At 36.8% G+C, this 23,971-nt stretch overlaps 2 protein-coding genes across 3 annotated transcripts in view; one reads left to right on the top strand and one right to left on the bottom strand.

Annotated features, from left to right (window-relative positions):
• Positions 1–17,407, top strand: part of FGF14 (fibroblast growth factor 14) — a 376,431-nt gene extending 359,024 nt beyond the window's left edge. For both annotated transcript variants that reach the window (XM_063392380.1, XM_063392381.1), the window contains exons 4-5: positions 13,063–13,261; positions 15,779–17,407. In XM_063392380.1, the coding sequence (XP_063248450.1) occupies positions 13,063–13,261; positions 15,779–15,915 (336 nt within the window). In that variant the 3' untranslated portion in view covers positions 15,916–17,407. The remainder of the gene's footprint in view (positions 1–13,062; positions 13,262–15,778) is intronic.
• Positions 17,408–17,447: 40 nt separating this feature from the next.
• ITGBL1 (integrin subunit beta like 1) overlaps positions 17,448–23,971 on the bottom strand; it is a 132,785-nt gene continuing 126,261 nt past the window's right edge. The window contains exon 11 of the mRNA XM_063392379.1: positions 17,448–23,810. Coding sequence (XP_063248449.1) covers positions 23,719–23,810 — 92 coding nt within the window. The 3' untranslated portion in view covers positions 17,448–23,718. The remainder of the gene's footprint in view (positions 23,811–23,971) is intronic.

Raw genomic sequence — 23,971 nt, 5'->3', positions numbered from 1 at the left:
AATTGTGTCTTTGTTCTGTTCTGACCTCGGCTCTCGTAGATCCTGGGTGCAGACGAGGTGTTGCTCATTTGTGAGTTATCCCACTTGTGCAGGCTGGCCCCTTGCAGAGGGCACGGCTGCAGATGTGGCAGCATGGGGCAGTCCCTGGGGCCACTGCCAGTGAGCACCAGCGAGATCAGCCCTGACAGCACTGAGTCACACCAACTGCTCCAGCCCCAGCTGGAAGGTCACATTTGCTTGTCTCCTGTGTCTAAAAAATCATGTTTTGTAAGGAATTACGAGCAGCAAGGCAAAAATCATCTGTTGATTAGACAAAGGAACAGTACTGGGAGTTTTCAGGGGAAAGAAACATGTTCATATCTAATTCTTTAATGCAAGCATGAGAACCAAGTACAGTTGTGATGAGTAAAGTATTTAAAAATAGGCTCTTGTACACAGACACACATGGGATTAGTTGTATCTATCTGGACCAATGTAAAGGTAGAAGCTAAGAGAAATGTAAACAAATGGAACAGGAGTTGAAGTCTAAACACAGATCCTTCATCTGCACTTTTGCTTATTTAAAGAATTCAGTGAGATAATCCAGTGGGAATAACAGCAGAACATACATGTAATTTTGATAGACTTTGTGAACCTGCGTCATGCAGTGCCTTTAGGACAGGGGGAGAAATTGGAAATCCAGATAAAGCTAAGGATAAGCCAATTGCATGTTTATCGCTCTAAACACGACAGTGTAAGCAGGCAGTCAAACCTAAGGTCAGTGTAAACTGTTACATTCCTCAGCATATATAGAGAGGTGTGCAATCACTACGGCATTCTCAGGACAAGGGGTTCCTCTGGCCTGTAGCAATATTTTAATATGCTAATGGTTTGATTTTTGGGGAGAAAGATTCATAAGGTTCTGGAAAGACTTGAAGGGAATGGACAAGAAAAATGGAACGTAGGCATCAAGATCAACAAATATTAAAATGCAAAAATATCCCACACTGTTATAAGCAAGGAGGCAGCTGAGATCAGGGACACTACAGAGGCATCAATCACCAGGCATTGGCTGGGGCTCACCATCTCACTGGCTGAAGTTGAGCCTCTCTGCAGCTCTTTTGAGTTATATCTTGAAGTTCAGAATTTCTGTGCAGTATGGCTTGCTGTACACCTTTCTTGTGACAGGAACATATGAAAACTGTTCAGCTGTGGTGAACCAGTAAAAAAGTGTGCTTCCAAGAAACTTGGAAATCAAAATACCTGATATTTTCACCTTCATCCTTTTTGCTTTAGAAATCAGAGGGCTGTTTCTAAGGCCTTAAAATGGTCTCTTTTTTGCCTTTAGCACCTGCATCTTACAGATGATGTAGCAGGGACCATGTTAATATGTGTACCTCAGTTCTGTCTCTTTTTCCAGTTGAGGGCAGGTTACAGGTCACCTTACTGTTTTGAATTGGCTGGAGTTTTGACCCTGATCCTCCAACTGTTTTTATACACAGTTCAATAGTAATATATGCTCTCTAACTCAGTTTATCCTTGCAATTAGCCACTCAAGTCTATGGATAATGCGTTTTTATTGCCATGTTGACGAGGAGGAGGATCTTTCATTTTTCAGGAATGTAGCTGATGTAAATTAAATTCCAAGCAGCCATAAAAGCAACCATAACCTCAAGTAAAACCTCATTGCTTTCTTGGAAATATATTCACAACAGCTGAACCTCTTTGAAGAAGTTGTTAAGTTTTACAACAGGAAGCTGTTGCCTTCCTCGGGAGTAGATTAAAAGGGTTAAAAGTTGGATATTTTCATCTCATTATTCACCAGGATAGTTCATGAATAGATTGAAGCTGCTCTAGAATAAATGTGTTGTGTCCATGCAACACTAAGTGCTAACTTTCTCAGGATGGCTATAGGAATATCCTACAAGAGACAATGACTTACACAGCAGCTTGATACAAATGAATTTAAAGAAATGATCAGATTTCTAGTACGTTGAGTAAGTAGTGGCATTGATTATAACACAATTGCCAGCAGCTCTGCATAAAAATCTTGCTTTGTTTCTTGGTATGAAAACCACTTGAACTACTTCCTTTTTTTTTTTTTTTTTGGTTCTGCAATGCATATTGTAACACTGAGGCAAATAAAAAGCCATAACCTTTTGCTACCACTGATTTTTGTACCTTTATGGGTTTTTCCAGGCATCTACATTCATCTTGTACATAATCAACCTTAAAAGTGTGCTGCCAAAAGAGGAATTTTATCTGAGCATCAGGATGTAGCTATAATCACCTTGGAGTTACCCATCCATACCAAAAACAAGCATCGCTGCTGAGTGTACTAGGAGTTGTGTGTAATCATCTCCTTTTTGATGACATACATTAAATTTCTGGGTTTTTAGCATATAAGTATATACTCAAAAGTGTCTGACTTGTTTCTTTCCACAATTTCCAACTGGTTAATGGTGTGATGCCATTCCACAAAAATACTTTTTAGTATTTTATTTCCCATTAATTGTTTAGTTAAAACAGGAGACATAATGGATTTTCTTTTGAACTGATTCACGATGCAGTTTTTGAATGTTTGGGTGTGAGTCTCTGTACTTCAAGTGTCTTCTGATAATGGATACATGAAGTAACAATTATGTAAATGTGTGAAAAATAAGTAATAGGAACATATTTTTTGATCACTAGGTGAACTGAAATATTTTAAATGAATATTGATATTTGCATTACATATATACATATGTATATATGAATATTTCCTATGCTAGAAAGACTTTTAGGGTTTGTATTTACATTTATTAATTATTATTTATTAATTTCATGACAGGCGTGTTTGCTCTTGTGTTATATTTTCTGGACAAATATTTCATGGTGGGCAACAGTTTGTTGAGTGTTCCATTTGTGTTGGGTGCACTGCCTTTTATTTTTAAGTGGAACAGTGCTGTAGGTATCTATCTTTATGAAGGAATGAAATGAAAATACATAAAACAGGAAACGGTACAGAATATTTAAGAGCTTGTCAGGTCTTGGCTGTCTTTCTGGTTCAATGTCCATCATTTTCTATCCTCATAGAAAAGGAGAGAAAGAAGAAGAACAGAGAATGGATTTAGAGCCCTTTGTCTTCCTCTGTGAAAGGTGATTTGGAAGGAAATGGAGAAAGCCTGTTGAATATTGAGTTGTGCTTTTGAAGCAAAACAAAGATGGGCAAAAAGATGCACAGTGAAAGAAGGAAGAAATTGGTGGCTTCTTCTAAAACACATATTTTTTGTTTAACAAGAGTTAAATAACAAAAATCTGAAAGTTGTCTCTGTTCCCTTTACTTCTAGCCTTCAGTGATCAACTGCAGCTTATGTTGGGTTGTGAAACTAAGAGAAGATTTAGCTATTTATATTTTTATTCTAGCTATTTATATTATTTAGCTCTAAGATTTTATACATTTTCTCAAAGATGTGATGACATTCATTCCACAATAGTTTTGCATTACACAAGTCAGACTCAGGTTCCTCTGAATTTATCTTTCATGTTCTTCTTATGAACACCAAGTGTAAAACTCCAAATGGATGAGAAAGAGACATTAGCAAGAATGTCATATAATAATCATATAAATATAATTTCATAAAACCTACCCTCCTGACTTTTATTTATTCTAGCCCCTGTCTTTTATAATGATTGATTCTTAGACAGTATAATTCATACACTGACAGGTCATAAGGAAAGGCTACGAGCAGAAAAACAGGCTCATAACTGTAAAGAAAAAAGAGATGGAAAAGAGTACACTAAAGTAGGCCACTTCATATAGCTTGAGTGTTCTTGCAACATTTTCTAGCTTCTCAGCTTGTAAATTACACCCATTTTGAACTTTCATAAGTTCGCACATCTTTTGGAAGGAACATGTAGAACTGAAAGAGCATAAATTATACCTTGAAAAATACCTCTAAATTTGCACCTATTTATGTTTACTTTTGCATTTGTGCATAGTTGTGGACATGTCATACTACCATACTGAAAGAGTATATATACCATATATATGAAAATATAACATCCCATCTGATGTTGTACAATAGGGGCAAAATCTGTAATCATTTTCTTTTATCCAACATTTCAGTGTATTAGAGAGAGGCAGAAATTTCCTTGTGGTAAACAACTAGAAAAAGTCACCCTCCTTGGTTTTTTCTGGGTACTTGGCCATTTCAATAACTGTGTTTGTGTTTTTCTTTATAGTTTGTTTTATTTGAGGCATTTGCATAGCAGAAGATTGTCTGCAAGTGTCTGGAAAAACTTGTGTCCAAAACTTCCGCTGTCATTTGGAAAGGTTTGGCCTATGACTGAGTGTCTGTATTCCTCCTGCATTATTCATCCAGGGACAGAACAGTAGATTGATGGGCAACCGGAGGAGAATTTCTTCCCCAGCCCATCGTGGTTTGTTTCAACAGCTATGTTGTTAAATCCTTCCCTTCCGTCTCTTAATTTAGTGCCGTCCCAGTTTTCCCTTGGCATTGACCTTTTCTAGATGAGAGCCTGGTGCTGTCGACAAGCTGATGAATTATGGCTGTTCTGAGTGGAAGTGACCATCAAATACAGGCTGGTTTACTCATCTTCTTCTCCAAAACCCCCCATGACAGTACTGGAAGAAAATATTCCCTACAATGCATGCAATTTCTCTTAGTCATGCCTTGGGGCATCTGCCTTTCTTATTGATACTGGATTTCTTTAATCACAGATGCTGTACAGAACATAAAATATGTCTGTCTGTGTTGATACAGCAAGGAGTTATTGTTGGTGTTTCAGCTGAAGCCTTAAAGCAATTTTTACTGCATATTTGAATCTTAAGGGAAGGTGAGGATTAGGTGGGGAGGAGATTATGCTCTGGGAGAATGAATATCTCATTTCAGTGATACAAGGATTCTGGCTGCGTTTCCTTTAAAGCCAAAGATGTACCCAAGCAAAAAATTACACATTTCTGTGAAAGTTCAAAGTTGAAGTGAAGCAGAAAATAACTTCTCTCTCCTTCATGTGTCTGTGGGGATACTTGACCATACACTATAACATGTGATGGATCTTGGTGGGCTGCAGACCATTCCCAGACCAAACTCATAGGTACAAATTTGGCTTCTCAATAATATTTCTGAAACAAATTTTATTTCTTTTATTCGGGGGAAGCAGCACTTTTTAGTGGTTCTACTCTTGAGCATTTAGTGATGTATTCTAGTTTTGGAATGGGTATCATAAAGACAGTTTTGAAAATTAGAAACCTTTTCCAGGCTGCTGTCCCAAATTTTCTCTTGTGTTTAAACAAACTCCACTCACTCATTCCCAGTGTGAGGGTTATGTTTCTGATCTTCATGATGGGCTGCATTTCACAAACATTAGGTCGGTGTTTGAGTTAAATTGTCCAACTTTAAATAAGATATATCGGAAATGTTCATATCAAGGAAAATCGTTCTTTCTCAGCTGTGTCCCACTGAGTTGATAACTATGAATTGTAGATAGCAGTCAAAAGAAGATTAATATCAGAGCACTGCTTGCAACATAATAGTAGCTTCAATGTAAGAAGGAGAGAAATAGATGACTTCTCCTGGGTAGTATATATATGTAGTAATTTGGGATCATTCTTGCGGTTTTTATTTAAAATATTCTTTTATCTGACATCATTGTTTCATCTTTCAAATGGTAAATTTATGAAAGAGCATGTGCTCTGTGCTCTGCCTTCCATTAAAAAATATTATTGCCTTTAATAAATTATAGATTGATATGGCCATAGCTTCTAGTTGTAAGCAAGGCAACCCATCTGTTTTGAAGTAAGGAAATTTTTGTAACCCAAGATGCTACATTCTGGTTTTGCCTTATCACTCTCTAATTGAAAGGAGGTTGTAGTCAGGTGGAGGTCAGCATCTTCTCCCAGGCAAACAGACACAGGACAAGAGGAAATGGCCTTAAACTGCACCAGGGAAGGCTCATGTTGGACATCAGAAAGAATTTCTTCACTGAAAGGGTGGTTAAGCATTGGAATGGGCTGCCTATGGCAGTGGTGGAGTCATCATTCCTGGAACTGTTCAAGAAGTGACTAAATGTGGCACTTAGTGCTGTGGTTCAGTTGACATAGTGGCGTTCAGTCAAAGGTTGACCTTGATGATCTTTGAGGGTTTTTCCAACTTTAGTGATTCTACGATTCCAATCTGAACATAAAATTAAGCTAAACTGGGGCTTTGTTAAGGGTGTTGGACTAGATGATCTCCAGAGGTTCCTTGCAAACCCAACTCTTTTGGGATTCTGTGATCCTCTTAAACACACAGATATCTGTTCAAGCTATTTTTGTTAGCTTATCTTTATTTATATTATGGGAATTTTATTCATGACCTTATTTTAGGTGCTTATGAATGTACATGAATAAAAGAATTGCTACATGATCAATATTGCCATTCATATTCCTGCTAATTAGAATCCTAGTTAAGTGCTAATATTTGCAATAACATTAATTTACATTGGCTTTTGCCTAAATTCAGTCAAAACTGTTTTATTTCTTTACAAGCAGTCATAGCCACATTTTCAATTCTTTAAAGAACTTGAAAGTAAGATACAGAAATTGTAGCTAAACGTTTTCTTTAACATTTAATGTACTTTCAGTGATTCTTTAACCAGCAAGACTCATCCCTGATTTTTACCTGAATGATTGCAAGTCCTCTTTTTTTTATAACCTTCTTTTCTTTAAAGACCACATTTAGTAACCTTCAGAAACAGAAATAACGTTAGCTTAAAAGAGACAATAATGGTGTTCCTTGACTGTTGTAATTTATTGAGAAAATTTTCTCAGAAAATGGTGGAAAGTGTTTGAAAGGGGCTGTAAGTGTTTGCTGCTTTCCTAGGACATCTGTAGGATTTTCAGGTTCAGCTATTACTGCCTTTACTTTTGAAGTTAGTAATTTGACTGCAAAGCTTGCAGTGGCAGCTAAAGTCTTGTGTTCTTGGTATCTTACTTGGCCAGTTTGCACATGGAAAATTCTGCCAGTTTTGCTTGTTCTTGTTCTGACGTTTAAAAATTATGTTTGTATTAGGGTTTTTTAGGCCCAGATACACTAAACGTCTTCTCAACCTGCAGAAAATAGAATATAAATTTCTCCTTAATTCATAAGGTACGTAACTATGTGTTGCTCTGTTTTCTGCCATTCAAAGAGGAGCTCATGCACAAGATGGTTTCAAGCTGCAGACTTTTAGCCGTCTTAAGTGTTGAGAAAATTTGATATTATGGACAGGAAATACTAAGTGGTTCTTTTGTTTTCCTACACAAGCGTTTGTCAGATAGGCTTACTATAAGAAGGTAGTCTAACTCACCTAATTCAATGTACAGCAAGTCGCTGGAATATCAATTTAGGTGTATTCCAGGTCTCATGTGCAGGGGAAGCCTCCAGATCTATCAGGTTTTGCTGCACAAATATGTCTGTGACAAGGCCTTTTGCTGTTCCACCTCACTGCAGCTGTTCTCTGGGATCTCACCACTTCCCTTCTCACCACTTCACTTTGATCACTGCAGCATCCTCCCCTCCTGCACTGAGGAGTACAGTGCTACCCCCACAGTCTCTGTTCAGAGCTCTGCCACAAAGTTCATTTTCCACCTTCATTATTTTAACTTATTTCTCTTCTCTTTTGAGAAGGTTTAGGTTAAGGTTTATTTGAAGCCTTTTGAGTGCATTTTCCTCATTAAGCAGACTGCTTTTCAACCTTAAGACCAATCTCCGTGAGTCATTTCCAACCTTTCTATCCACTATTAAAATGTCATTTCCTTTATTTTATGTTGCTTCTTTTTGTGTTGCTAGCCTCTAACTCTCAAAACACTTTTGTGCTGACTCTGTGCTGCTTTTTTCTCTCTGCAGAAGTTTCCCATAAGCCTCCACAAAGCTCATGTTGCCCTTTCTCCATTCTGTCCTTAAGAATCCATTGTCGTTATTTCTGCCCAAAAAAAATAAAAAAAAATTGATAACCACCTACTACTGTGCTAATACCATTGATTGGATGTGTTGTGTTTTTTTAGGTTGTGAGGTGTTTGCATCAGGCAGGTTCCACTTGGCCTGTGCTTCAAAAGCTCTGAGGTCCTGTTCCATAACCTGTGCTTTTAGGTGCAGATAACGAATTGTATCAGGGTATTTCACAGTGCTTGACTGGACTGGCTGTTCCTCGCCTGGCAATCTCTTTGAGTTTGTATTGCAATTGTGTTTTTTGCATGGCACCAATGAGAAACTGCAGCTAGTCCAGCCTACAGCTGTGCTTTTGCTGCCTGTTTGATGAACAAGTCCTGTTGTGCCAACTCCAGGGGAGTCCACTGCCTCCTTGTTTGCTGCTGGCTACAACTCAAGAGGATATCTGCTAGCTTTATCACTTCTGTGAGCTGTAACTGATGCCCTTCCTTCATATATTTCAGAATAAAACACAAAACTAAAGGGGCTTAAAGGTTCAGGACTAGAAGGTAGGAAACTTTTGTGGCAGCCCTTATTGTTGGTACAACTGGCCATTGTAGAGCCAGGTTCTTACACTGTCCCTCGTGGTGTGCAATGGAAGGTTATTTTTTGTTCAGTCCTGACAGTTCATTATTGATTTACTGAACAGAAATATAATATAAAACTGCAGGTGTCCATTTAATTTTTAAACACTATCTGGAAGCTATGTGGCTAGTTGTGTTGTCGTGCTAGTTTTGCTTTGTAACTTTGTGGTTCACGGCATATTTCTTCCTCTTGAGAACTGGACAAGGAAAACATTGTGCCTTATGGGGTTTATTTTGAGTGAAAGGTCATGACTAAGAATGGATACGTGCATATTGTCTAAAGCTAACTTGAACAGATTAACTTGTGAAATCACAGGAATGGGAAGTTACACTGCTAATCCATTCAAATATTTTCAATTACTCAATGGCTTGTGGGACAATGAAGTTTGCTGTACTTTCATTTTGAACGATAGCCACTTGCTACAGTGCCATATTATTGATTGGCATTGAGGCTTAGCTTCATGTCAAACCTCAGCTTTTGATTGACAGGAAGACATTACTTGGTAGGGATTTCATCTCAGTTGTCATCTGAATTACTTTCAAATAACCCTTATATCTTCGTGCTGACACCACAAGTAACCTGAGCTCTGTTGTTTAGAAACTCCCAGATTTGAGAAGTGGATAATAGTTCTTTTAATTTTATTTCTTTTGTGTTTTGTTCTTATATGAAAGTAGATTCTGATACCACCACATGATTCCATGAGGTAAAACCCCCCATCATTTTGAATACTAAAACACTGGTTTGGCAACGTTTGTGAGGGCCCCAAAACTAAGAACTCTGCAATGACAGAACTTTTGATTCCACAAGTTTGAACTCACAATTAATTTGCAATTAATGCTACTGCAACTAGAATTAAAATATCTTCAAATAGGACTCACATTAAGCAAAAATTTGACGAGAATCCAGAAAAATATCCAAGTGAAAATTATTCTCAGCAAAGTGCAGTTTAATACATCCTTTACTTCTCTAGGACCCAACACACTGTATCAGATTGCAGTTCACAGCCAAAACCCATTCCTGGGGTTTTGGAAATTGGCAGCTGGTATGCATTTTATTTCTCAAATGCTGCTTTGACAGGATAAAACCACCTTTTATATAAAACTACAGGTTAAATCTGGGCTCACCTTGAAAGAGAAATCCTGAACACAAGTACTTGTTTGCAGGTCCTGTCTGGTTTTGCCATTCATTCATTCACTTCCTAATACAAAATGTCCTGTGATCAAAACCCAAAAAGTCATTCTTGCAGGGAAGATCTAAATTATTCATGTCAGCCAGATGCAGATTTGGATACCATCAGGTTGGATCAGGTAGGGAGGTAGCCTAGAGGTGTCCTCACCACTCTGTTTCCCTCATAAAACACCCTGTACTGCCTTTACCCCCAACAGCAGGTTTAAATAAAGTTGCCCATGGATTGGTTGTTTTTTTTTTTTTTTAAGTCAGTGCTGTTAGCACATTAGTAATTTTCTGGGAGTTCTCACTGTGTTCCATCTAAGATATACAGACCTAGATTTGGCCTAGGTAGATGCAAAAACAACATCTTAGGTATTATGGCTACTTTACTGTAGAAAATATAGTATGATTTTCAGCCAGCTGAGATGGTGTCTGAGGCAAGACTTTAGGCACCACTCTTAAAAATATTCAATTTCACCTGAGCCCCAGGGAAAGAGCCATTTCAGAAATCTCCTTCTGATTAACCCTTTCCTTAGAGGAGCTGGTGTCTGCAGTTCCGTATAGTAATTCTCAGGTGCCTAATTTTCATTAGTGAATACTCCCCACATTGCTAGAACTGTTAGTATGCTGTAAAATAACATATTTAAGGGACTTTTTGACTGAGTGTTTAACCAAGGCAGAATAGCCTCCTAATATATCGGATGAATGTAAACCCTGTCCAAAGCTGTTGCCCTACCCAGACATCTGGAGTAGGATACCTGCAGTAGTTTTAGACAGAATACAATATTTGGGTTTGACTCTTCCTTTATATATTTAAAAAAAAGTTTATATATATATATATATATATATATGTATGTATTTATATATATATATATACAAAATCAGACTATTATTATGGTTTTCTTAACTACATAGTAGCAATGATGCCAGTTTGTCCAGTCTATTAGTCTGCAACCAGGAGTAACCAAGTAATTGCATTGACATAATCTCTCCTTTTTTTTTTTTTTTTTTTTTTTAACTTTTTAAAGTAAATGCCTACCACTTCACATACTGTGCAGTAGTGTCAGAAACACTACTGCAATGCCAAATAAATGAAAAAGGAAAGAGACTGGTTTGATTCAGGGAAGGGATGTGAATTGAAGGAACCTTGTTTAAGTATCATAATGGATATTGTTAGGGAAAACCTACAAATAGTGTTTAGAGGCAGCCAAGCAGCTCTAGTACGGAGGAACATAGAATGACAAACAGCTTTTGTTTATAGCACAAAAATGTGAGTATTGGCTAAGAAGTAGTGTTTATGGTAATTGAGCCTACAAGGAAGTAAAACTTCATGGGGAACACAGGGGGTAGCATTTTCAGTGAAGTAGGCAATAAGGAGAGCTGTGTAGGCATTTCCTGATTAGCATCTGCTGTTTCAACAGCCAAGGAACATGACTCGCATGTAAATGCTTGTGCTAGGCTTTAAGAGGCATTCCCTCTAGCATGCCTCCCTGCCTTCTGGTTTTATTTTGAGTCTCCTTGAGCCCTACTGTGACTTGAAATCAGTGGAGGAGAAAGGAGAGTAACACAAACAACAGATGTCTTAAAGTTTTGAACAGAGAGAGAAAAAGCCCCATGGCAAAGGAGAAGGTGCAGTTAAGGTGTTTTCCTGTCATTTGTATTCACTGCCTCTAGTACAGGCTCTATTTGCATTTTTGTATGTGTATATACACTTATCTGTATATATGCAGTTGGTATGCAGTTGTACACGTGGCGGGTAAAGAAGCAGCAGTGCAAAGACGCCCATTGCACAATTCAGAATTTTTTTGCATCCTGTAAGTGTGACCTATAGACACTAAGTGTACTGGCTGACACAGACAAAGCAACCTATTTTAGGGCAGGCTCATGAATTATTTCCCAGCTGTTCCCTTCTTTTAGTCTCTTGCTGCATAAAATACATTAATTTTTTTTAATCTGAAGTTCAAATATTGGGAATGCTAGTAGTGTGCCTGGTGTTCATCAAGACAGCTTTGCTTACAGGTGGTAACTTAAGCCATGGTCATACAAATACCACGTACCCCACCACATTAGGAGAACTAGGTTGTGCACCAAGTGACATTCAGTGCACATTCAGGAAAGTCTTTAATCTGTGCTTTTTGATATGGAGAACTGTGTCTTTAAAGACTTTGATTTCCAGAAAGTAAATCTGTGGTAGAAACAGCTGTGAAATTCTTACAATATATAGGTAGCTGAGGATGGCATAGAGACCCTGAAAATACATTGCCTGCTGGGTGTTAGCTCAGTACTGCATGGGGCCAGGAACAAAAAGAAATGGAAAAAAATACTGTGAATGGAGAAGTGAAAAGATGTGAAGTTTCCAGATTTTTTTTTCTTTTTTGGGAAAGATAACTAAAAGAAATATGAAGAGTATTCAAGGCTGAGAACTTTGAGCTCTGAAATCTTAGCAAGCTACTTCCCCCTTTCCCACATCTACCTCCTCCTTTAATGTCTCATTTCTTCTACAGGCTTCAGCAGATGGGTCCACAGACAGAAATTCACATTCACACAGAATCCTATTTTCTTGTGATATTTTAAATGTATATTTATTTGCTTATTAACTTGCTGGGTTTTTTCAAAGAATTTTGGTAATCTCTATCTCAATGGATATTCACACTGTTTATTTTGTTAGTTAATTTTTTATTAATGTATTTGTATATATATATTTAAATTTGGCTAGTGGACTACAGATGTTTATGTTTAGATTAACCTATATAGAGTTTAGGACAACTGCTGTTACTGAATGTGACTTCTGAAAAAAAAATCCAGTTTTGGAATGAATGCTGAGGATGCCAGTAGGAAATACTATTGTTTGTTCAGAAATTTTCGCATCAGAATAGTACTTCCATGTGGTGGTATTTTCCTGGACTACAGGGAATGTTATATATTACAATGTGTTGGTAGCAGCACTTTAGGCATCAAATATTACTTGTTGTAAATGAGAGGGAGCATGCTGCATTCAGTTAAAATTGAACAACTGTTATCTCACTAGTGCTATTTTAGCATAAACTTTCTTAATCTTTATAAGGATATCCTATCAGAAAAATAAGCATAATAACAACAATTATGCCTGTATTTTAAATAGTGCTTTTATGCCTGTGTGGCTTTCCTTCTACTTAAAAAATATACTATCTCTGTTGCACAGATGGGTAAACTGAGGTATGCATGGGAAGTGAAATAAGTTCACTGGTGTCTTCCAGAGAAAGACAGAACTCGTTGTCTTAAAGCAGAAAACCTTATCGTAAATCACATATAAAACTTATCACGAGTTATTTGGAAGTTAATAAAATAAATCCTTCACTGTAGAGATACCATTTAACATTTGGTTTTTTTCCCACAGGAACTTTTTACACCAGAGTGCAAGTTCAAGGAGTCTGTTTTTGAAAATTATTATGTAATCTACTCATCCATGCTCTACAGACAACAGGAGTCTGGGAGGGCCTGGTTCTTGGGGCTGAACAAAGAAGGGCAGGTCATGAAAGGAAACAGAGTGAAGAAAACAAAACCAGCAGCTCATTTTCTACCCAAGCCATTGGAAGGTGAGGCTCAGTCCATCTCTGGCACACGCCTGTAGATCTCACAAGAGGACGGAATGGCTTCCAAAATGCCCCTCCTGAATGTTTGTGCCCCACACAGGGGCCAATGCCAACGCCACTCCCAAAGTTTCATGGAGCAGTTTTGTGCTTCTGTGTAGTGATGCTGCAAAGGGCATATGTAAAAACCTTTTTCCCGGGACTAAGAGGTCATTTTACAAGAAAAGAAATCATTTTGTGGAAGAGCATTGTGCTGCTTTTAAAATATTCTGTTGTTAGGGACAAAAGCTGTTGTGAGCCTTACAGTGAGAAAATAGTCCTTTCATTAGGCAGAATGAAAGAATGAATATTGTAGGATGATTGGGAGTTAAAAGGGAATGGATTAAATGTCAGCATTTCAAAGTAAAATCTTTCTAATACAAAACATAAAGGTCTCTCTATAAAATGAATCATGATATATTACTTTGCCAGGTGGTGCAATGGACACAACTCATGTAAGTTGGCCTTTAAACCAAGATAGGAGCAAATAACAATCACAATAACCTTACACACCAAAATGACATCACATTCTCTGAAAAATCAATTTATATCTTGGAATTTTTGTTTTATCCTGTGTATTCTGCAGGCCTTTATAAACCTATGCTGCTTTTTGCTTCTTGTCCTGCTGGCACTAATCATTGTTCTAGTTGCTGCACATAGCCTCAGTCATTCTGAAACTTATCTAATTTCTTACCATCTGAAAACACATACCTGAGTAATGCTTTGGTTAGCAGTCCAATTTCTTTTTATATTTAACTTAAAAATTTTGATTGAAGGATCAATGTGGCAAGTACTTTAATTTCATCATAAGGAAAGAATCAGAATAATCTTATGTTTTTTTGAAGTCAGGTTGATGCCTTTGTGCTTTCCCTGGCCTGTGAAAGTTTACAGTTATTTCATAAGCTCTCAACAATTTATATCTTGATCCCTCTATATTAAATTAAGACTTATAGAGAGGGAACGTCAGTGCATTTTTTAAAGCAATGCAAATTTGTATGTGCTAAGAAATACGTTACCTTTTTAAAGTAATGTTTGGATGATCAGACTCCATCAAAACAGCTTAGACAATTCTTAGAAATAACTTGATTTACATTGCCTATGAGAATCATCAAGTATGACAGCTCTGCTATTTAATTCCTTACTTTATAGTTCCATTTCATGTTGTTCAGTGTAATAATTTTGTAGGTCATAGTGTTATTTCACCAGGCTCTTTTAATTAATCAGCAAAGTGCCCTAAACACATCTATGGGCCACTCTGAAGATATAGATCATAACCAGCCTTATGTACTCTAGAGAAGACATTTAATTTCAGTCTTTCAGAAGCTATAAAAGGATTTAGATTATGTCACTGGAAATGTTAGAACAAGTATCTGATTAGTTAATGATGCTATGGGGCCCTTTGCATTTATTATGAAACTTCACACCACTGAAGATCAAGGTCAGTACTTTGATGCTCCAGCCTCAAAGTACACTCTAATTAGACAAGGAATGAAGGAATTGTGCTCTCTGTGGTAGCACACACCCAGCCCAGAAATCAGGGTGGCAATTCCTTTGACTGCTGTGACACCTCTTTTAACATTGCTGTGATATAAATAAACACAACTGAAGTTAGGTGTAAGTGGAAATATTACCTGATACAGTGACATGGAAAATGAAATTGAATTATCCAAGAGCATTAATCATTAAGGCAGCTTAATGCTGGAACTGTGTAATTGAATACATGCATTTCCCTCAAAGGATTTGAAGTGATTAGATAGGGACTGAAGACCAGAGAAAAACTTCTAATTTGTCTAAGAATTCAGTTAATAGTTTAATTTGGAGTTTTCTGCACTTCTACATTCAGTGAAGATCAGTGGCTACTGCGTATGTTTTTCGAAATGAGTAAGGAAAACCCACAAACCTCTATTGTACTCTCCACATATCCTGGACATTTTTTCAGGACACATCTGAAGAAGAGACCATGGCCAAATTCCTCAGATTTGTGAGACTTGTGTACATCCAACTTTGTAGAATTGGATCCTAGCCTAGTCTTGCAATGTATGACTAAGAAAGAACATTTAGGACTAGACAACTGTATGACCCCATTTTTTAATTACGGTCTTTCTTATCACATTTTACTTCTAAATGTTCACATTTTTATTTGTTTATTTAAGGTGTGTATATACCTACACATGTGTATATACATGTATATTTTTGTGTGCCTTATGCAAAGACAGGACACTAGTTTTTCATTTCCAAGAAGCTGTAGTATCCATTAAACAGGCAAGAATACAGTTTCCTACTGCATTTTTAAGTCAGATGCAGAAGAAGTATAAGAATTTTGGAGGGTCAAGTAATTCTATCAGTGGTGCAAAAGGAGTGTCTGTCAAAATAAAGTTTCCCTCATATACAAGAGGAACATAGAAAACTAATCCTCTATGAGATGAACTCTCATATGTGACACATTGTTAAAAATGCTTCTCCTTTTCTCTTCCTTCCCCTCAGTTGCCATGTATCGAGAACCATCTTTGCATGATATTGGAGAAACGGTGCCAAAGGCTGGGGTAACTCCAAGTAAAAGCACAAGTGCATCTGCAATAATGAATGGCGGCAAACCAGTGAACAAGAGCAAGACGACATAGCCAGATCCTCACAGGTGTTGTGACTTTACTGAGTCCCAAGTACAGTTGAGCGATTTATCCTTGCCAGACTTCCCCTTGGCAGTGTCTGCGGATCAGCTCGTGGCAAGTCGCCTGCTTGCCCGTTGCTGTTTCTGAACTGAGTGGTTGCAAGTGGATAAATCTCAACATGTAGCTCCACCACGAGAAGACACCTGGATGAACCAGCTAAACTCAGACCATGGAATGCCCTACCAGATATTGGAATGCCTTTTTAATATCTTTTCTGTGACTGTGACACTTCATGTGAATGACATACTTCACAAGTACACTTGATACTTTGCCTGCTGACAATTGCCCATAATCCCTTTTTGAGTCCAGTTTCAGCAAAATCCATGTGTTTAAGTTCTATTTTGTAGCACACAAATAATCAAGTAATTTCTAGTTAGATGCTGTAAACCTGTGCTATTATGGATTTCTCTTCTTCCCTTTTTTATAAGGCTGCTCGCTCCACTGTTTGTGACCTTTTGCAGGGATTGTGTTTCTCTATAACTTAAGCGTTGCCGGTGGCTTAGTTTTGAAAGCAATCAGGGAATCAGGAAGCCTTTAAAAAATCTATTATTACAAATTATATCTATAAAGAATAGGATTGTTGTCTCTGGCTTAAAATATTGATTAAATGTGAATACTCTTTAGTAACATACTGTGCTTCTGAGGTTGGCATTAAAGTGGAGGGAAGAGTGTCAAACACAACCAACGGGGAGTTTTCTGAAATGTGTGTTTGGCATCCCCCTATAGTTTCTTTTTGTGTGTGTGTTTTATACATATCACAGGCTTACTGGTAATGGTAACATTTGCCTTGCCCAGCGAGCAAGACCCACTCATTTTTGGAAAAGTGGGTCCAAAGAATTTTGTAGGCCTTGTAGGTCTGAATTAAGGCTCATTTTTCATCTACTAAATCTTCATTGTTTGAAAAACAGCCACCACCAATAAAAGAAAAAAAAAGTAAGACTAATCAGAACTGCGCTACCTAAATCCATTTTAAATATAATCCTTTCCTGTTTTTAAGGAACTGAACTTAATGCCATTGTTATTTTTGGCTGAATCCCACACCTACTTAGCAAAGCATGGGCAAGGATGTTGTTGTGTTCTTTTTTGCAGCACCAATGCAAAGGGTAGTTACAAATTATAGTTTAATATTTCTGGTGTTTTAAAAAAAAAGAAGTTTTAAAACTGGACATATTACAAAACTTTATTTTTATTTTTAGCTAAGCATGCAAAGTCCGGTCCTGTGTATTTCACTGATATCCCAGTATGTACCTCCACCCAGCTTCCTAGGATAACATGCCCACCAAATTGCTAGATTGAAGGTGCCTTGCCTTGATCTCTATATACTGTACTTTCTCCTACATGAACCTAGAAGAAATCAAAAACATCAAAAAATTGAAGCCTTGGATCATATTACCAGGAACAACATCAACCCTTTGAGTTTGTCACTTGTGAACAATTAAGCCAGTGTTGTGGGGGATGAGGGAGGGCGGGGGAAAGATTTAGAGAGTGCCACAGAGATGCCACTGAGGTTTTTGCACGCTTAGTCACAGGTTTTCAGAAGATGAAAAATATGGGCACTCTCTGAATGCTTAAGAAGGAATTTGTTCCTTAGAAATGGCAGCAAAGATCAAATTGTATCTCAGTCTGGAAAACTGTGTGGCAACACTCTCTTTGCCTCTTGCTGTTACCTTGATATTTAAAGACAAAAAGAAGAAGCCATCTGTTCCTTTTTTAGCATTGTATTTCTGGCAATTTGTTTTATCACATCTTTGTGCTGAAGTCCCTAACAGAGACTGCTGATTATTTCAAACTCCCTGCCTGCTCAGCTGAACAGTCTGATTCAGTCTGAATGAACTCTTCATACTAGTTTTCAAATGTGTTCTGTTTTTATAAGCAACATTTAGTGCACTCTTCAAGGAGGCTACTGTAAAGCTGCTAAATTCTAGATGAACTTTTTCTTTTTTTCTGTAGGTCAGACTTTTTTTTGTATGTGTGATATGAGAACAGCAAGATAATGCTTGATGTTGGGTCTTTCTAGGGAGGGAATGAGTTAAGCATGAAGCCCTCTATCCATGTAGAGAAAAAAATACAAACCTAATCTAAAACTGTGATAAAAATGCAAAGAAACTTTGACTTAAGACTGTGCCCTTGCCTGCTAGCACTAAATCTGTGTGCGTGGGGAAAACAACACTTTATTAAAAACTTTGGTGTGCCCTTCTCATCCCATCTGGTCCAGTGGGATTTGTGCACCTTCCCTGAGAAAACAAAATCAAACCAAAGCAACTGAGATGTGAGCTGGGGGCCTGCCCTGCGCTGCACGACCCACGAGAGGCAGCAGCCTTGGCGCTGTGCTGTCGGCCGGGCCCTTCTGTGGCCCCAGGCCTTCCTGCAGTTGTAAGAGGAGAACACAATATTTCAAGTAAGATAAAACAGCTGAAGGCAATGTTCTCTCTCACCTGATTCGTGAGGAGGGAATACACGAGTTCATGTCCCATTCAGCTGTCTTTTTACTCACCCAGTGTAAGAGCCTGAGGAGAGACATGGCTGGAGACCTGGCTGAGCCAAGCAAGGAGGATCTGGTTCCTTGCCTGATCCTCTATAAGCATTGTTTTCAACATTAACTTTTTGGTCCTGAATAACTATGATCAGTGAACCAGTTTGGGAGGCTGTAGTTAAGGCCAGATTTAATGTTTTTAAGCAGTTAGTGCATACTGGAAATACAGGTTGCTTTTTCAGTTTGTTTGTTTTGGGGGTTTTGATTGTTTGTTTGTTTTGGTTTGGTTTTTTGGTTTTGGTTTGGGTTTGTTTTTTTTTCCTTCTGTGGACTAAATTCATATGAGTGTTTAATCCAATGAATCAGTGTCCTAGGATTTTTTTTTCCCTACAATCTGTTTAAACACAACAAAGGTATCTTTGTGCTTTGTTTCCTCCCTTTAATTTTGTCTTGTCTCAGCTGTTGCATGGGAAGAGTATGAAAAGGATGAATTAACTGCATGTTGTAGGTTGTGTCTGTCAAAGAACTGTTGGTCAGTGTTACAAATTCACATAGCTATATGCAACGAGTTTGTCTGCGTTGTACAGTTTGTGTTTATTCTTATTTGTTGTATACACAGATTCAACACAATGAATAAAACATTTATATGAAGACATACTGGAAACCAACAAAAAAGTTTATGTAAGAAGTAGACTGTGCAATGCATCATTGCACTGGCCACAGGATGGTGAAACTTCATGTAAATAGGTTGGCAAACTCAGTTCTCCCCCTTTACCATGCCAAAGAAAATTTCAGCTCCTTAATATAATACCTCTCTTGCTGTTCTCCAGGATGAGACTTCACCATTTTCTTCCCTCTAAAATTAATTTTGCTGTTAAGTGAAATCTGTTTTCAACTGTCTGTTACTACTAAAGTACTGTATAGTAAACCTGATGGAATCAATTTGTATTTACAGATTGGGGTTTTTGTACTTACATGTGCAGCTGTCTGTGAATCTGCAGCGTTCCAGGTCTTTTGCATGCTTGCATTGTATTTTGTTCTTCTGGGTTTTCTCTAATCTCTGAGAGACTGTTCACACTACAATCTAACCTCATCTTGCCATTTTATATGTTGACACTGCACAAAGCCATTTTCTTCTCTTTTTTGATCTGTATTTCAGCTACAGTTCTATTTGGCAAAATCAGTCACACCTGCACAATTTTAGAGATCCAGTTTTGAGGAGACATGAACTACTTCAACAAAGCACTATTTTGCTGTACTTCAAATATGTTATAAATACACAAGAATCCTTATGAGATTGCTCACATGGTAGAGCCTATGGAAGGGTCTCTAGCTCCTTTTAAGTGCTTTGTAGTTCACATAACAGCTTTTGCTTCGTTTGGTGGGTTTTTAGCCATTCTCAATTGATTTTTTAATATACTGTCATTTTCATAAATGTTGGTTCTTAATAAACCCCTCCCAGCCCCTCCCCTTCACCAGATATAAAGTAAAGCAATTCACTTTGACTATGGTGTATACCTGAAACAATACTAAGAACCCTGGCTTTACATATATATATACAGGGAAACTTTTTGTCTTGGTTTAAGACTAGTTTAAGCAATGAGATATGAAAGCAGGCAGTTTGGTCCATGCAGTAAAAGTGTATTATGATGATCCATCTGTTTATTGGTATAAAGAATACATTATTCAGATACATTCAAATGGGAATGAAAGGAAAATTAGGAAGGAAAATTTCTTTTCTGTAAAAGAAAGTTCTCTTTCTCTTAAATGGCCCTTTAGGTAAATTCATGTTTCATGCAATGCATTATAAAATGTTTAATAACAGTTTGTTTTTTGTTTTTTTTTCTGTGATGACTAATGCAAATGCTATGATGTATTTTTAAGGATGTAATAAATTTTTTTGTTCAATTACTTAGTCACATAAATATTCAATTTCATCCCAATATCATTTAGCTGTATCATTTAGCTACAAAGTGAGATGTCATTCTGCAAAGAAGCAAGGGCAATGCATCAGAAAAGTGAGAGCAAGTACATGATAAAGTGCATCTATGTGTTTCTAAGAAAGAATATAACCAGTGGAAAAAGAAAGGATCACAAGCAGGTTAATAAATTATAGAAGCAAATAAATCCACAGGTTTTTTATAGGTGATATTATAGATATGTTATACACAATAGGCATAATCCTGCAAGTCTATTATAGAAGCACTGGCACACTTCTGGATTGTGTTCTTTCTCACATAAGACGAAAACAAGGCTAAAGTATCTTTTTGTTTAGAAGATTTAATAATTTCATCAGTAAAAAGTCCCCTTTTATCCAATTTGGTTTTTCCTTTTGCCACAGGCCTGGAAGTAGGTTTTTACAGTCACTAACTATGAAGAATCAAGCAGTAAGTTTCACTTCCTGATGCGTCTTCCTGCACTTACAGTTTATTCATCTGTGATTCCCATCACAGGGAATGAGATAAGGGAAAAAGATAACAATTTATCAATACAGCTATTATATTCAAATATGTGGAATAATAATCTTATTCCTTCTGATTTCATTTTTCTAGAGAGGAAATGAGCCACAAAACAGATATACTGGGTGTCACATCACCAGTTACCTCCGCATGAAGAGCAGGGGAAATGTTCAAGCAACATTATAGGAAACAGAAGAAATATTGGAAAAGAATCAATGTGTACATTACATTTTTAGTAGTCTTAGTTAATACTTTAAGGTTTATAGTTATAGCACCGTTTTGTTTGATAGTTGCATTTAAATGAACCACTGAAAGTAACTCTTAGACATTCTGATTTTTTTTCTGTGTGTAAGTTAACAAACAACTTGAGTAACACTTTTTGAAATGCTGTGGCTGCATAATCCATTCAGTAGTCAAAAACATTGGAGCTGATTGGTTTAAAAAAAATCAAAGTAGAAATAAAAAATACTTTATACTCTTTAAGTATATAAACTTAAAGCAAATGACAAAGTATAATGCATCAAATACGACCCTAACACCCCTTAAAAATTGTTCTTTTATATATGAATGAGTACCTGAAATACCACAGCTAATCTACAGTATACAGGAATGTTTTGATGTCATCGAACAAGTCAAAGGCATCTATTGACACCAGATAAGAATTTTGATTATCTCATATTTTCTTAATACAAATCCAAATGGAAGGAAAGCAAGGAGAACTTTGTATCCTTCATTGTTTACACTCTGATTCAGCAGATGAATGTATAGCCATAAAACCCAGTGATTATGAGATGATTCAGGTCAGTGGTATTCATTATTCATAAATATAAATAAAAGCAACAATTTGTGCTCTCCAGACACGAGGGTTGGCAAAATGCAAATCTGCTAAAGCTTAAGAAAATATTCCTGTTGAGCTTCATGGAGTTTAAGGGGTTTAGGTATAGAATATAAATTAAAGTTTCAGGATGAATTTTACTTTGAAGATTCTTTATGCTTTATGAGTACAGTTTAGAACTCTGCCTGATACTTTGGTTATCTGATAAGACAGTAGCTAGCAGCTTTGGGATGTATGTCTAGTTATTTATCTTCATAGCTTATATATAGGTTGGATGTTTAGTAATGGTACTCCCTGAGAATATGGGCTTCACCAAGCTTCACTTTTAGAAAAAGAACCCAGGTTATAGGAGAAAAAAAGTGGTGGTTAAAGAGCAAGTTATATGGGACGGGGGAATAATAAAGCATTTAAATAAATTAATTTGAAATTTTGCAATCTTATTACATGTTCTCTACCATTGTATTTTCCTACTTCAAAACTGTCCTTTCTAAAAGAAAAGTTCTTTCTAGACTAATAAGGGAAATACACTTTTTTTGTTGTTGTTAATACATAGTTCCATTATTCCTAAGTCATGTACCTCTTCAAAAATCAGGACCTTGGCACCTAAACCACAATGTTAAAGTTTGGTATCTAAAAGAAGTATTTTTGAGCCATTGAATCAATTTCTTGCTCAATCATGGTTTCACAAAATGTAAACACTTTTGAAACTAAAATGTATATTTCTTTTTTTTGCTCTAAAGAATTCAAGGGCTGCCAAATCTACATGTACAAAAAAATAAGAGACTCGTATGTAAATAAGTTAGGGAAGTCCCAATAGTTGTGCATCATTCATAACTCAATGTGAATTTCACACTGAGCAGCATTTCACCATTGGAAAATAAAAATAAAATTTTTGTTCATACCACTGCTTTGTTTGTATTTACTGTATTAAAACTTTAATTACTTTGTTGACATTGTCCAAACATCTTTGGCTGAGACCAAGCTACTGCATAGCACAGATGATTTTCAAGTCAGTTGATGTTCAGGTTCCCAGTTTCTATGAAAGCAGTTAAATTCAGTGAGTTCCATGTGTGACAGGGCAATCATAAAAGTGATTTCTAAGGTTAGACAGAATTTTCATCCTAAAATTTACTAATATAAAAAATTTTCATTTGCTTTACATGTAGGAGGCAACAGTAGACACACAGGACTGTACAACAGGAGTTGCAGAATACATATGCAGAAGAGGCAGTCATACTTTTATATCTTTATTAGTTTCTTTCCATATGTTTCTATAGGTTATGTACTTGAAAGTATTGTAATATGTAGATTAGATAACCAACTTACGGACCTATCAACCACAGAAACTAAAAGTTCTTGTGTGGAAGAAGATTCCATTCAAACATTTTGGGTCTTCAGCCTATGAGTGTCATGTAATTGGACCTCACTTAGATATTTATTTGACCAAATTAAAAAAAATAATATTTTTATAAGCTTCTTTACAGGTCCTCTCAATTTCTGAGTTGGTTCATAATCAGGATTGTTGGAAAGGAAAAAAGGGCCAAATAATATTCAAACACCATAAAACAAATCAAAATAATTATTTGACAAATATTCTACTTCTACAGGTGCATTTTGGCATACTGATAAGGATAGATGACAACCAAGTAAATAATGTTAAAAAATGGTTTTCTTATACCTTTGCCTCAGGTTGCTCAAAGAAATAGTTATTATAGGTATAATATCGGTCCCACTGAATTTACAAAATATCTCTGGAGAAGTTCCATAGGGCCAGTATTTTATGACTTCACCCAGTAGAGCTTGGGCTGTTCTGCTCCCTTGTTTAGTTTTCTGATGCATTTCTTTATGGAGCAGAACCTCAAATGTGTTCTAAGGTGTTTACAACCACATATGTGTGTGTGCATGCATACCCACACCCAGAGACTTCTGAAATTAATTGTCCTAGCAGCCTAAAGAAAAAGGAACAAAAAACCCTCCTCAATCTTTCATTAAGGGTATTCTCTTCCCAGCCAGATTTCACAAGCATTTCCATTCCATCCTTCCCAGCACTCACAGTTTCCACAGCTACAAACACCGTTACCTAGAATAGAATGAATAAAGGGCAATTAACATAATTGAAATGTACTATATTAAAATGTGTTTTATGGGAAGTAAAAAGCTATGCTAAAGTAGATGCATTTTTCCTTTATTGTTCCCCTACCCCGTTTTCCTTTGGAAGGAAGCAATTACATTGCATTAAGA

The sequence above is a fragment of the Prinia subflava genome, chromosome 3, assembly GCF_021018805.1.
Source record: "Prinia subflava isolate CZ2003 ecotype Zambia chromosome 3, Cam_Psub_1.2, whole genome shotgun sequence".
NCBI lineage: Eukaryota > Metazoa > Chordata > Aves > Passeriformes > Cisticolidae > Prinia > Prinia subflava.
Note: the sequence above shows the minus strand (reverse complement) of the source record. Positions and strands in the feature narration are given on the sequence as shown.